General features: G+C 35.8%; 3 protein-coding genes across 4 annotated transcripts; 2 read left to right on the top strand and 1 right to left on the bottom strand.

Moving 5' to 3' along the window:
* Positions 1-2,194: 2,194 nt before the first annotated feature.
* LOC130973062 (nudix hydrolase 2-like) lies at positions 2,195-5,891 on the bottom strand. 2 transcript variants are annotated; one of them, XM_057897437.1, is made up of 9 exons: positions 5,472-5,870; positions 4,490-4,701; positions 4,339-4,404; positions 4,085-4,222; positions 3,677-3,754; positions 3,544-3,594; positions 3,380-3,414; positions 3,074-3,182; positions 2,195-2,665 (listed from the first exon to the last, which is right to left on the bottom strand). In XM_057897437.1, the coding sequence occupies exons 1-9, from the start codon at positions 5,602-5,604 to the stop codon at positions 2,471-2,473; spliced, it is 1,017 nt and encodes a 338-aa protein (XP_057753420.1). In that variant the 5' UTR covers positions 5,605-5,870; the 3' UTR covers positions 2,195-2,470. The 2 variants fall into 2 exon arrangements, with proteins under 2 accessions (XP_057753420.1, XP_057753421.1); XM_057897438.1 differs by lacking the exon at positions 3,380-3,414 and having other exon boundaries at positions 3,074-3,103; positions 5,472-5,891.
* A 485-nt stretch (positions 5,892-6,376) lies between these two features.
* On the top strand, positions 6,377-8,463 carry LOC130973061 (trihelix transcription factor GTL1). The gene is made up of 2 exons (XM_057897436.1): positions 6,377-6,772; positions 7,457-8,463. The coding sequence occupies exons 1-2, from the start codon at positions 6,474-6,476 to the stop codon at positions 8,256-8,258; spliced, it is 1,101 nt and encodes a 366-aa protein (XP_057753419.1). The 5' UTR covers positions 6,377-6,473; the 3' UTR covers positions 8,259-8,463.
* A 1,110-nt stretch (positions 8,464-9,573) lies between these two features.
* On the top strand, positions 9,574-9,966 carry LOC130974538 (14 kDa proline-rich protein DC2.15-like). Its single transcript, XM_057899413.1, has one exon. The coding sequence runs from the start codon at positions 9,574-9,576 to the stop codon at positions 9,964-9,966; it is 393 nt and encodes a 130-aa protein (XP_057755396.1).
* The last annotated feature ends 4,860 nt before the right edge of the window (positions 9,967-14,826 follow it).

The following is a 14,826-nucleotide window of genomic DNA, read 5'->3' on the forward strand; positions in this document are numbered from 1 at the left end:
AATAATTTTAAAATAATTTTAATTTTGATCTAACATATTAAGAAAAAAAGATACTTAACTCTAAATTTAATTTTAAAAGTATAAAAAAATATTTAAAATTTACTGTAAAAAAATAAGTTAAGCAAAAATAAAACACTAAGTGAAAGGCATTATAGATTGGCCAAAATAATATTTATATTCTCTTACATTAAAGAAAATAAAAACTTGGGTTCCAAATCAACAAACTAATCAAAATTCTAATAAAATAAACCAGGATTCACATAATGTTTAATCTCTCACATATAAATGACTTGACGTAGTATACAGTTTTTAAAATCTAGTTAGTATGCATGATAGTGTAAAATTATTTTATATTGGGTTAGCAAATTAAATATATAGTGAGTTAGAAAATTAAATTGATGATAGCAAGTTAGCAACTGATATGACAAATACATTAAAAAATTTTCATAATTAACAATTATCAGTATATTTAAATTAATTTTTTTTATATTGAATTACACCAAAAATTATGAGTTGGCAGTTGCATACGCATCAAGTGCGTGCTTGAATAAATGGCCAAAATAATTTTAAAATTTATATGAAAATGACTTCTGTGAAACTCATGGCCCTGAATAATGACAAAGCGATATTTATTTTTAGATTATTTTGATGGAGTACATATGTACATTATGTTCCCTTAGCACATTATTAGTAGTTGCATTAATTAAAAGGGTAAGGAAAAGAGGAGACAATAATAACCAACCAAAATAATGTGTGAAATTATGAATATTATAAAATGATAATAAAGGATAGCTTCTCTCAATATCAATATATATTGTCAAGTGCGATATATATAAGACCTCTTTTTTTTCCCACTTAAAGAATTGTTTAACAGAAAATTACATTTGACCTTAAACCTTAGGTTGGCATGTGAAACGAAAAATTAAAAGTATTTGTATATATTCTCTTAAATATTTTTTTTTTTGTTTTAGTTTCAACTAATTGTTCAGTAATAATTATAAAAATTTAAAAATTAAAAAAATCTTAGAAATATCTTAATTTTGGAATACATATCATTTCTCCTTATATAAAGGTCAACCTAAAGACAATTTCTTTTTAGAAAAAAGTTTCAACGTATTCAATATATGAGACTCTAAAAGCTCATGTGTTCAATAAAAACATTTGTTTTTAACTTTTTAATAAGTGCCCTTAAAATATTGGTTAGCAAAATTCCTAACATATATAAACAAAACCTTTTACTTTTACAAGATGAAAATTTATGTATAGTCAATTTTACGTAAAGTTGATAGTTGAGAGTCATTAAATGAGTTAAATAATTTGATTATATTTTTATCTAACGACTCTCAATTATCAACTTCACGTAAAGTTGACTACCTGAATTCGAACCCTTTGACAAATATCTAAACATTTTTAATTGACAATTTTAGCATTTAAATAGGATAAAAACAACACAATATAATATATAATTTAATTTTAATATGTTAATAATATAAAACATTTTATTAGTTGTCAAATCATTATATTTTTTTAGATAATTATTTATGTGATTAATATAAAAAATAGTTTTTTTTATTTAATGTTATATATATATATATATATATATATATATATATATATATATATAATGATCCGACATCAAAATTTTATATATATAACTTGGGAGGAGAGGTGTGTGGTCCAGTCCAGTGCCAAATGGCAATTGCTTCTTATCAAACTAATCATATAATCAATTAATGATTAATGACATAGTATAATGTTGTGCACTGCAATGTGCGCATTATAATCCGCATTATCTAGACACTCAAGTTATTGATGATGTCAACTTTTCATGCAGCTTCTTTTATGATGACTCTAAGTACACACAACCCCCACCTTGCTTAGCTTTCATGCATTGATCATCATACCACATAATAATGCTACATGTTTGGGTACTGTTTCCTTTTTTTTTTTCAGTTTTCTACGGTATTTTTCAGTCCGATAGGCTTAGGATTAATTCGTCGCAGATCATAGCTCTATTTAAGAATTTACAACTGACCAATAAATTGCTGCATACACAAGACGAAATTCGAAACTTCGACACTTATTTAAACGGACTAGTGAACTAACTGCTAAATCAATCAAACTTGATTGTTTGTGTACTGTTTCTATTTCCAACCGAAACACCAAAACTATGATTGTGGCCCAAAGAGAGAGAAAATTCAACCAAACATACTACCAATAATGAGTTCTGTTAGTTAGTAGAGCATGTTGGGGCAAAGGTACTTAAATATTTCTTGCTTTCTTATTGAATAATCATAATGAATTACCACAAAATAACTATCTCTAATGAAGATTATCACTCAGTAATTGTAATTGGCCTGATGAGGATCTGTATTATTTGTTCCCATAATGAATCAAATGGTACAAATTCAAGTAACTAAGCTTCAATCTCCTTCCTAGTTGTGTATACTGTGTAGTCTTTTAACTATGCTTACAAAGAACTCTTCAAGGCCCCAGCATTCAAATACAAATAATATTTCTGATCAGAGAAGCTTGATGAAGTAGATACAGCACTATATCCAGAATATCGCCCGTCAATCTTTGCCGAGCATACATCGCTTATGTACTTCAAAAGATCGTGCTTCTGGACAAATGGCTGAGCTGAGTACTCCTCAAATGGCATCCACTGCAGCAGAGAAAATACATGAAGCACAGATACCTATCAGTCTTCAGTCTTAAGCTTCAATGATTTTCCATTTCCCCAGGAACCAGTATGTTTTCCGAAAGTATAAATCATTTTCAAACCCAAACGAGGGCGAAGTGATTCAGAGTTAGAAGCTTGGAATATCAAGGCAAATGATTATATGATGGGTTAGATGGTGTTTTGTTCCTATCCTAGAGTCCGTGACACATGTGTCTTATGTCCAACTATTTTGGATACAGAAATTATGATCCATGAGCATTGAAAATTTACTCGGTGATGGAAGGTTTAGAAGAAATGGTGATAGTTTTGTGATCCATGAGCATTGAAAATTTTCTAAGACCTGGAAATCAAATCATCATTGCTGCTTAGCTTCAACTAATATATACATACCCGTGATGCCTCTATCTCTAATCTCTGCTTCTGGATGTCGGAAGAAAGGGGCCGCATCATGCACACAAAGAATAGATCTGACTTGTCAAAGAATGATTTATGACTTTGTCTGTTGATCAAATATTCAGATGGAAAATAAAGGAATGCTCAGTCGAATTCAAGAAACTTTAAATAGAACAAAAAAGTTTCAAAACTTATCAGCAGTTAAAAATTAAATAGGAAAATATACAAGTTTCAGGTCTCAACACATTTGCTTCACAACTATTCCCTACATCTAATATCAATACATATTGATAGACATGCTACCTGAATGCTAATACTTCAACGAATTCGGAGTCAACCTAAAAATTGATATTTGAGAACACAGAATTATTAAGCTTAGAACAGCATTAAACTTCAATGAGACTTAATCAAATAGCCAAATTCAGGGCTAACCTACATTTAATTGGTAGGGCAACAAGGTTACTTACTCCTGTTTCTTCTTTCACCTCTCTTACTGCTGCTACACAAATATCTTCTCCCTGTATAGGTTCAGTGATTACATTAAACAAAAACAGCATACCATCTTATACCATAACAAGAAAGAAATTCAAGACATTTTACCTGATCAACAACTCCAGTAGGGAATTTCCAGACTCCAGATCCACGAAAATGTCCACTGTTTTCTTGAACAACTAGGACCTAAGATCATCAAATAATTAGAAAATTGGATGTGAACACCAAATGCAAACGGGACTAAATTCTGAAAAACTTTACATAGTATGAGGCTACTACTCTTTTTATAGTAAAAACAATGATCATGAAGAAGACAGAAACTAGGTATTAAGGGCCTATGATAGCATCTTCTCTTGCATCCCTTTATTTTGAAAGTACAGAATATATCTTATAGATTGTCTTGAGGCAGAAAATTTCAAGTGCTTGTCTCCAAACATGTTTCTATTCCCAACATCTCTATTTTAGGACAGTAACCAAATGCTACCTAAGGGATTGCATCTAATTGTGGGGAAATACCTCTCGTTTTTCATTCATGACAAATGCACCAATGCCCACCCTATGTGTGGCATTGACAGGAATGGTATTTGCAGTTTCAGGAATCCAATATACAAGCATTAAATATTTTGGCTCTGCATGGTGGTACCAGAAACCTTCCTACACCAGAAGTTCCAAAGAAATATTGGATAATACAAATTATACAATTAAAATCGATACATGGCAATTAAGGAAACTCCAATTTTCATTAATTTTTTACTTATCAAGGTAGTCACCTTAACTAGAGGTTCAACAAGACTGGCTAAATGAATCGGCAATTTTATCCATACACCCTTCTTGCGCTGCAAGACAATGCTGATTTATTAACTCAAATAACCATAATGATAGATTCCGGATTCTCAGTATGTATTAAAGAGTAAATATTACCAATTGCTTCCAGTGAGAGATTGAGGATCTGAGAATCAGTACAAATGTTGCAGCATCCATAGGTTGATCCATTTCCACAATAACACCATCATGATCATCATCAGTTGATTTAAGTAACTTAGGCTGTTGAACATGATCTTCGGCAGTTATTGATGAAACTGTAGATGAAGACATAGGTCGAATTGGAGCACGGGTCGTCATTGCAATCCTGCCTATTAAGAAAGTAAAAAAAATTAGGATTTAATTTGCATACATTATCTGTGTAAAAGCTTTTCATGCAAGCATCCAATCATATAAAGCTACGTCAACAAAAATAAATTACCTTCGACACTCACTATCTAAATGGTCGTCCAGAAAAGGAATTAGACTTCGTGCATCGAAATCAAACTCAATTATAGACCTCATACAAAGACCAGCAATCAATTATCTTTTAGTTTTTCAAAACAAAATCTGAACAGAATACCAAGCAATCTCTATAAAAATGGAAACAGTACCTACCACCATCCAGTGGAAACAAAAAGTTAGGAGCTAGCAGTTCTTATCTCAATTCCTTGTTAACACTTTACCGATTGATTGCGAAAACTATAGAATTTAAAGCTACCGCATTGGATGCATGAATCACAAACTTCAAATTTAATTTAAGAAAAACACGAAGACAGCTATGAAGCTTAAGAAAAAGGAAGGTTATACAGGGGTAAAAATTAGCTAAACTTCCCTTCATTTTCCTCAAAATTTTCGGTTACCTCTAATCTACCTACCAGTCTACCACTACCAACATGTGAAAGAAACAAGCACTTTCTAACATGGAATGGATAACACTTTATGATTACAGAATCAAAAACCATAGAAGAAGTTAAATTGGAGCCATAGACAAAAAAGGCCAAACTTTGCGACACCCAAAATGAAAAGGATACAGAATTTGAAGCTGGTTCAAATCAATAAAAGGTTCAGCAATGAAATTAGAAAGCATAGCTTACAATACCTGTTGAAGTTTTTGTTCTTGTAATTGTCTTGGCTGAAGAGACGAAACGGAGAGAATTCGCAAGGAAACGAGGAATGTTGGTGGTTCTGGCTGAGCATAACAATGGTGAGAGCTTTGGCAGCGATCTCAGCATGTTTGGTCTTCGTGTGAATATAATCCAACAAGAAAAACAACAACTTTATTGTGGCTTTCTTCTCAGTGAATCAGATTTTGACGTTGAAAGTTGGAGGTTGAAGAAGTTGAAGAACCCAACGAGATTGGCGTTACTCGATAAACGAAGCCACAACGCACAAGCAATGCCACACAAAATGAACAAATTAGAGGGACTTTCCACTTCATTTTCAATATTACGGTTTTGCCCCTCCAGAATTTTATATTACATAAACCTCCTTACATTTTTTTTCTGAAATTTTTTGGTGAAAAATAAATGGATAAAGAATCAAGATTGTAATTAATTTTTTTTAAAATTTATACATTGTATATGATATTTTTTGTTTTTTATTAAAAAATATTTTTCTTGGAGTATTAAATTGAACGTTATAATTTAAATTTTATTTTTACATAAATTAATATTATATATTAATCATGTGAGAGAATAGAAAGAATTATTCAAAAAATATTTATGATTTGTATTTGCTTCTCTTGTAAATATTAATTAATATACATACATAAAATAAAAGATATTTTTCGTGTGTGTATTTAAAGTTAAGAACTTTACATAGCATACAATAATAGAAAAAATAAAAACTAAGTTGAGTTAGTAAGATTAATTTATTTGTCTATTTAAATTTAAATAAATATAAAAAGTTGAAAACAAACTAGTCCAGGTAATTAAATTCCTAACATGCCAAGTTGCAGTGGGTTAAATAGTACTTTTACTTTACCAAGTTTACTCACTAGTCACTTCCCAGTAACCACCCTACCAACCCATTTTCATTTTTTTTCACCCTTCTCCGAAACCCTCGCGCCGCAAATTTCAATTTTTTACCACCCAATCACACCATGGACCTCTTAGCCGCCGCCACCGCCGCCGCCGCCGATGGCGACACCTTCCCGGTCCCTGACCACGTCGCCCCATTCCCCGATTCCTGCGACCTCCTCTACGCCGCCATTCCCACATCCCTCCGCAGCAACCCCCAAAAGCTCCGCCCAATCCGCTCCGTCGCTGCCGCTAGAGCATCCTCTTCCCACCGTAACGGCCAGCTTCCAGAACCTCCCGATACCGGTGGTTCCCCTTCGGTTGAAGAAGATCGGCTTGGTGCCGGGTCGGGTCACGAGGACGGGCGCACTCAGGATTCCGGGTGAGTTTCACTTCTCTTAATCGAATCATAGCACAAAGTTAATAACTTTGAATTTTATTATCATATTAAAAAAAATGTGCTCTTTCAGTTCCAGCTCCACTTCCTTTCTTTATTTTATTTTAAATGTATTTTTTTTAATTATATTAATATCATCTTTGCCATATGGTGGCAGGGCAACTAATAAATAAAAATGGTCTTTTTTTTTCATTTTTAAACAAATTTTTTTCAAACTTTCAATAGAAAAATGATTGAGCTTTTTAGCCTTTGGATATTGTGTGAAACTTGTGTTCTGTGGTGATGACAAAGTGTGTGGTTCTTTTAAGTTAAACCCTGCTGCACAGAGGGGAACAGGGAATTGTACCATGAAGATTTTATTGGAGGAGAATTCTTGTCCTTTTGATGGATGCTTCATTATTATGATAGAGAGAACATATGGGGCTGTAATTGGGCACGATGTTGTTTCATACTTTTCTTGATTGGAACTGTTTTATTTATGTGTAAAAGTTGTGTTAGTTTAGAGAAAACAATATAATGTTGATCAACGTGTTTGTTTTGTTTGCACAATTCATGTTGTTGCAGCATGGGGAGATGACATATTGAGCAGAACTATTCACCTTTAACCAATGTTCTTAATAATCATGTAAGTTTTGAGCTGTTATTTTGATTTGTTCTTCTTTGTTTCAGCTCATCTTTGGATGATGATGATGGTAATGACATTGAAAATTCATCTGGGAGTGGCAAACATTCAGGCATGCCAAAGCAAAAGAGGAAGATGGAGAGAAGACTCGAAGATTTCGTGGAGAATATGGTAAAGAAGGTGATGGAAAAGCAAGAGCAGATGCATAAACAGTTAGTGGACATGATTGAAAAGAAGGAGAAGGAGAGAGTGATGAGAGAAGAAGCTTGGAAGCAGCAAGAGATTGAGAGAATAAGGAAGGACGAAGAGGCCAGAACCCAAGAGAGGTCACGAAACTTGGCCCTCATATCTGTCATCCAAAATCTGCTTGGCCATGAGATTCAAATCCCGCAACCGGCAGAGGTAAGCAGCAAAGGAGAAGAGGACGAACCCAGACACGAAGGCGAGGAAGCGAATGCTCAAAAGAGTCTCGGCGTCAGCGGTGAGGGAAGTAACAACAGGTGGCCTGATGTTGAAGTTCAAGCGCTGATAACCTTGAGAACTTCAATGGAGCAGAAATTTCATCTTATGGGATCCAAGGTATCAATATGGGAGGAGATATCTGAAGCAATGAATAAAATGGGATACCACCGTTCTGCAAAGAAGTGCAAGGAAAAATGGGAGAACATCAACAAGTACTATAAAAGGACGATAGGGAGCGGCAAGAAGCGGCGTCAAAATAGTAAATCCTGCCCTTACTTTAATGAGTTGGATGTTCTATATAGCAATGGTCTCCTCAATCTTGGAAATCCCTTGAGCAGTAGTACCAATGATGTGTCCAAGATTGAAAAGGAGGAAAGTGAAACTTGATTATCACAAAGATGGATGATGTGAAATTTCTTTCACTTGAATGTGCTAGTGATTTTTTCTATTATGTCATCTCATCTATATGAAACTTTGTTTAGAAACATTTTATAATCCATCTAGTTAAAATGGGAACTTTGTTTGATTGTACTTTGTAGGAGCAAACATGATTCTTGTATATTTAAAGTCATAGTGACAAAGGATCCTATGATACCTGAAATTTTATTTGATAGAAATAAAATTATTAAATATTATTTAAAGAAAGCAGTTACTTGCAACTGTCTAATTGTCATGACTGTTGTAGTAGGATAAGAAGCATATACAGACCAAGTTCTTCATTTTCCTTTGCTTTTCTGACAATTAAACCAATTATTTGCTTGAAGACCCGTAGAATTAGCGCAGAATGACTAAGTTCAAATTAATGCAAGGGAATGATTATTCATATAGAAAGGCAATTTCAAATGGCAGCTCAAAAATGGTGACAGATCCATTACTCCTTTCATTAGATTGTGTCATCTGACATCTTTTGATAAAGGAAAATGGAGAGTTACCAGCAGAGTTTTAACCGGCGACGCCTGCACTCCAAGGTGGCCTCCTTGACGCGTTACTAGCGCCGCTTTAAGGGGCTGGTGTGGTAGTAGCAGAAGTTCTAAGCTTAACGCTTTTAGTTTTAGGTGATCTTAGAAAATTGTTCATTTAATCATGTTAGAACTTAGAAACAGGGAAACAGAGTTGCACATGAGTTTGCAAAAGCTACTCCTCCCTCTCTCTCAATTCTTTTTTCGGTTCCAAGTATTTTTATTCATTAGTACTATCACTATTAAAGGTTTCTTTATTTTAGTTTCTTTTTTCAGAGTTACATTTGAAGTTTTGAACCCAATGCTTATTGATATACTGATTTAGCTTTTAAAAAATACAGGAAAATTAAAGTTATATCATTGTGGAATTTGATGTTGATGTATCAAATTTGTTTGACAGAAAGATGCATGGGATGAAATGCCAAAACTAAGACAGTGGAAAGGAAACAATGGGCACTAATTGAGATAACAATAATCTAATAATATTAGTGCTATGGAGATTAAAGCAACACTTTAATTTAGTACATACTGTTTATCATATGAACCTTAGCTTTGTGAATGTCAATAATTATAATCCCAATTGTGTTCACGGGCTTCCTAACAAATAATATAATAAAACTAATCATTCATCACATTTATTTCTATATATAATCCCCCTTTCAACCCTCTAGTCATTCAACACACTCATATCAAATTAACAAACACAAAAACCAATTAACAAAATTGTGTGATATATATCATCAATGGCTGCTTCTTATTATAAGGGCATCAATGTTGCATCAACTTATGTAGTAGCCTTAATGTTATGCTTCAATCTACTGTCATTGACTAAGGTGAGTTCCAACTATGTCATTCCTACAATTCCAATACCTATTGAAAAGGGTACATGCCCTATAGATGCCCTTCAGTTAGGGGTGTGTGCCAATGTGTTGAACTTGGCTAAGGTCAAATTAGGGTCACCACCAACCCTACCATGTTGCAATCTCATTAAGGGTTTGGCTGATCTTGAAGCTGCTGCTTGCCTTTGCACTGCCCTTAAAGCCAATGTCCTTGGACTCAACCTTGATGTTCCTCTTTCCTTGAGCCTCATTCTCAACAATTGTGGAATTAACAACAGTGCTTTCAAGTGTAATTAAGTATTAAACTCATCATTGTTGTTTAATTAATTTGTTATATAATGTTCTTATATATATCTAGTATATCTGGTATTTGTTTGGTCATTGAGACATGACACAAATACAAAGACAGAGAGATTGAAAATGTATGTATTTCAATTACTTTTCTATTTAAAAATTATTTATTAAGAAATAGGCTATTTTATATACATATCTTTAACTCTAAATATATTTCCGTGTCTCTTTATCTTTGTATTTATATCATATTTCATTTGTCAAACACGTCTTATGTATGTGCATGTTTGTTGGTAATTTTGTGTGTGTGTTTTTTTTAGTTGTGTGCTAATGTAGTTTTTCCTCTTGAGTGCTTACCAGTTACTATGCATGTTTTTGTGTTTTGCAAGTGTATATGGAAGATTACTCATCCTCCTTGCTCTTCATCAGTTTCTTCTATTGTCTATTTAATTAATGCATGGTTTAATAATGTATGTATTGAGTAAAATAAAAAATGTGCTACTTGTAATTATTCTTATTACGCATTTGCATATATTTTTTCTCTTTGAATTAACCTGCATGCAAATATTTCTCATATAAAAGAATTAAAAAAAGCGTAGAAAATGTCCAAATCAATTTAGAGGAAGTGTTTGGATTAATGTTTGTAAAGAGGAGTTTGTCTTAAATTGATTTTATAAATTTGATTTTGATAAAAAAAAAATGAGTTAGTATTAACGTGATTTATGTTTAGTAATTTTGTATTAGAGTGAATTATAATAAAATGAATATTGTTTAAAATACATTATTCAAAATTACGTTTGAATGAAAATTATTAAAAAAAGACATGATGAATTTATATTATTTAAAATCATATTATTTTAACACTATGTAATTATCATTTTTTTAAAAAAAAAACTTAAATTTATGTGTTCAAATTTAATACTCTTTTGGTCATAATTTTTTAATATTCTTCTTAAGTACTCTTTCTATATTTAATTATATTTTTTAATAGAATTAATAATTTATATTATAAAAAAATAATAGTAATAAATAAAATGTATACTAATTTTATAAACGTATAGTAAAAATTATACAAAGTCAAATAAAAAAATAATAAAGTTCTATAAAAAAATATGTATCAATAAAAATGGTTAAAAAAATTATATAAATAATAAATACTAAAAAATTCTATTAAAAATACAATAATATATATAAGTGAACATAAAAAAAACTTTAAACAAAAATATCCATACTATGAATAAAAAATAAATAAAAATTAATAAAAAAATCAAAATTTAACCGAGAATACTAATTGTTCATATCCTGACGCAACGTTAAGGCCCAAGTCCAAATAAGTAAAAAGGACATAATCCATTAGATTGGCATCCCTTCTTAACCGACCTATTCGCAGGAGGTCGGGTTCGATGCTAGGAAGTCGGAAACGTGGATTAGCTGGCAGATAAAGCCTACTTGAATAGGTAACTGCCCCTAAAATCTCTCAACTCACTTCTAAATAGTCCAACCTCAACTTTCTTAAGATAAAGGGACGGTTATCCTCCTTAAAAGGTGGAACTACTCCAACGGTGGTTATGGGTTCACCACTATATATACACTGACACCCCTCAGGTATCACTAAGACCCCATACTCTCAAAACTTGCTTAGACCCTTGCTGACTTAGGTATTAGAGTGTCTTTGCAGGTACCATCCCCCTTCTCCTTCATCCATACACAAGTCGAACGAAGGCTCCTAGTACGGAACCAAGTCAGAAGATCTTCTTGCTAAAACGATTGGGCCAGCCTTACGAGTCCAGCTCACTAATCTCCGGTTACCCATCGTAACATTGGCGCCGTTGCCGAGGACACTCGAGAGATCAATCAGTGATGGCGGACAATTTTCCTGAAGACGACCACAACGTCCAACTATGAACAAGAGAATTTGGACACTGGCAACAACGACACGAACACAGTCCCCCACCAAGAAAGGGATAACCAGCATAGAGAAGGTACTTCTGGGCTAAAAGACCCAAAGGCAAACTCTTCCGATGGGCGCGAATCAGGAAAAGAAGGACCACCCCATGCGGCCGAGCTAATGGGATTAGTCCACGGCCATCAAGGGCGTCAAGAGCAACTGGAGCAGGAGTTGGAACGACAGCAAGAGGCAGAAAGAAACTTAAGGAAGGAGATAGAGCGACGAAAAGAGTTGGAAGAAAAACTCTTAAGACTGGAGTCCTCACTCAAAAGCCGAAGCTCTTGTAGCGACCGAGAAGACTCACCCTTGGGAGGAGAAGACCCATTCAGTGAGGATATAATGAGGGCAAAAGTTCCAAGGAACTTCAAAAGTCCTGATATGGACCTCTATGACGGGACCTCGGACCCAAAGCATCATTTAAGCAACTTCAAAAGTCGGATGTACATGGCCAACGCCTCCGATACTACTCGCTGCAAAGCTTTTCCGACCACTTTGACGAAAGCAGCGATGAAGTGGTTCGACAGCCTCCCTCCAAGATCGGTCACGAGCTTCGACGACCTCTCGCAAAAATTCCTGATGCGGTTCTCCATTCAGAAGGACAAGGTAAAGCACGCTCCGAGCCTCTTGGGTGTGAAACAGGAGGTCAGAGAGCCTTTGAGAGACTACATGGAAAGGTTCAATAAAGCGTGTTTGGAGATTCAAGACCTGCCCACAGAGGCAGTAATCATGGGCCTAGTAAATGGACTCAGGGAGGGTTCTTTCTCCCAATCCATATCAAAAGGCACCCGACCTCCTTGAGCGATGTACAGGAAAGAGCTGAGAAGTACATCAACATGGAGGAAAACGCTAGGCTGCGAGGGCCGAGCTGGCAACCTTGGCAATCTCACTCATCGAAAGAGAAAGAAAGAGAGCCCAAGAAAAAAGAGGAGGTCGGCCTTGAAAGGCCGAGGAGATATCACTCTTATACTCCTCTAAAAGTTTTCCTAGTTGATGTATACAGGAAAATCTGCCATACTAAAAGACTACCACCCCCTAGGCCCATCAAAAACAAAAAGGGGGGAAGTCGCGACGATTACTGTGAGTACCATAAAATGTATGATCACTCGACAAATGATTGCTACGACCTTAAAAATGTGATAGAAAAGTTGGCCAGGGAGGGTCGACTTGACAGATATCTCATGGCAAGGTCGGACAATCATGGGAAAAAAAAGCGAGATGATGGGGACCGAAGAGATCCACCGTCACAAACCCCAGAGAGACATATACATATGATCTCAGGGGATTCGCGGGAGGGGGACTCACCAACTCATCTCGCAAGAGACACCTAAAGCGAGTCTACCAGGTCGAGAGCGAAGCATCCGATCTTCCGACTATCTCATTCACCAAAGAAGATGGGCAAGGGATAATCCCTGGACACGATGATCCAGTGGTGATAACCATGATTCTGGCCAACGCCCATCTCCACAGAACTCTGGTAGACCAGGGGAGTTCAGCCGACATCCTTTTCAAACCAGCATTCGACAAGCTAGGGTTAGATGAAAAGGAGTTAAAAGCCTACCCTGACACCCTGTATGGGTTAGGCGGCACGTCAATAAAACCACTAGGGTTCATACCCCTCCACACAACTTTCGGAAAGGGGAAAAATCCATAACTATGAGCATAGACTTTATAGTCGTCGACGTAGGGTCAGCATATAATGCCTTGATCGATATGACAACCCTAAATCGGCTCGGAGCAGTGGTGTCTACCCCTCACCTTTGCATGAAATTCCCAACACTTGCGGGGATAGCAACGGTACGGGAAGACCAAAAATTGGCAAGGAAATGCTACAATGAAAGCCTGAACCTGAAAGGAAAGGGCAAGGAAGTCCACACCATAGAGCTCGGCGGGGCAAGAGCCAAGGAAGAGCTGCGGCCGCAACCGGGGGGAAAAACCGAAGAAGTCCAGGTCGGAGAAGAGGAAGGGAAAAATACCAACATAGGAGCCAGCCTAGAGAAAAACCTAAAGCAGAGAATAACAAAGCTCCTACGAGACAATTCCGACCTCTTTGCCTGGAAAGCCTCCGACATGCTCGGGATAGATCCTGAGCTCATGTCCCACAGGCTCTCAGTATATCCCGAATCACGACCTGTACAGCAGCGAATGCATAAGCTCGGACCAGAACGGGCTCAAGTGGTGGACGAACAAGTACAAGCCCTCTTAGAGACCGGCTTCATCAGGGAGGTCAAGTATCCGGCATGGCTAGCAAATGTAGTGCTCGTCAAAAAGCAAAACGGCAAGTGGAGGATGTGCATTGATTACACCGACCTGAACAAGGCGTGCCCCAAAGACCCATATCCACTTCCAGTATTAATACTCTAGTAGATGCTAGCTCAGGGAACCAATACTTGTCGTCTATGGATGCCTACTCGGGATACAACTAAATCTCGATGTACAAGCCGGATGAAGAAAAAATATCATTCATCACACCTAGAGCGAACTACTGCTATGTGGTCATGCCTTTTGGATTAAAAAATGCTGGGGCCACATACCAAAGGATGATGAATAAGGTGTTCGCTCCCTACCTGGGGAACTTAATGGAAGTCTACGTGGACGACATGCTGGTAAAAACCAAGGAGGAGACCGACCTCTCGACAGACCTCTCGCAAGTCTTCAACACTATAAGGTTACTTGGGATGAGACTAAATCCTGCAAAATGCACCTTCACGGTGGAGGCTGGAAAATTTCTGGGATTTATGCTGACGCAAAGGGGGATCGAAGCGAATCCCGATAAGTGCAAAGCCATCCTAGAAATGAAAAGCCTGACTTGCATAAGAGGGGTTCAACAGTTGAATAGCCGACTTGCTGCCCTCTCCAGGTTCTTGGCAGGATCAACATTAAGATCCATTCCACTATTCTTTCTACTAAGAAAAGGATGC

This window comes from Arachis stenosperma, chromosome 4 (genome assembly GCF_014773155.1).
Source record: "Arachis stenosperma cultivar V10309 chromosome 4, arast.V10309.gnm1.PFL2, whole genome shotgun sequence".
NCBI lineage: Eukaryota > Viridiplantae > Streptophyta > Magnoliopsida > Fabales > Fabaceae > Arachis > Arachis stenosperma.

What these genes read in the sequence shown, in the direction of transcription:
- LOC130973061 (XM_057897436.1), top strand. Translation starts at nt 6,474, where the DNA reads ATGGACCTCTTAGCCGCCGCCACCGCCGCCGCCGCCGATGGCGACACC. An exon ending in GGGCGCACTCAGGATTCCGG is followed by an intron (nt 6,773 to 7,456) that starts GTGAGTTTCACT and finishes TCTTTGTTTCAG; the next exon opens with CTCATCTTTGGATGATGATG.
- LOC130973062 (XM_057897437.1), bottom strand. Translation starts at nt 5,604, where the DNA reads ATGCTGAGATCGCTGCCAAAGCTCTCACCATTGTTATGCTCAGCCAGA. An exon ending in AAGAACAAAAACTTCAACAG is followed by an intron (nt 4,702 to 5,471) that starts GTATTGTAAGCT and finishes CTTTCTTAATAG; the next exon opens with GCAGGATTGCAATGACGACC. An exon ending in GTTGAAGTATTAGCATTCAG is followed by an intron (nt 3,183 to 3,379) that starts GTAGCATGTCTA and finishes TTTGATCAACAG; the next exon opens with ACAAAGTCATAAATCATTCT.
- LOC130974538 (XM_057899413.1), top strand. Translation starts at nt 9,574, where the DNA reads ATGGCTGCTTCTTATTATAAGGGCATCAATGTTGCATCAACTTATGTA.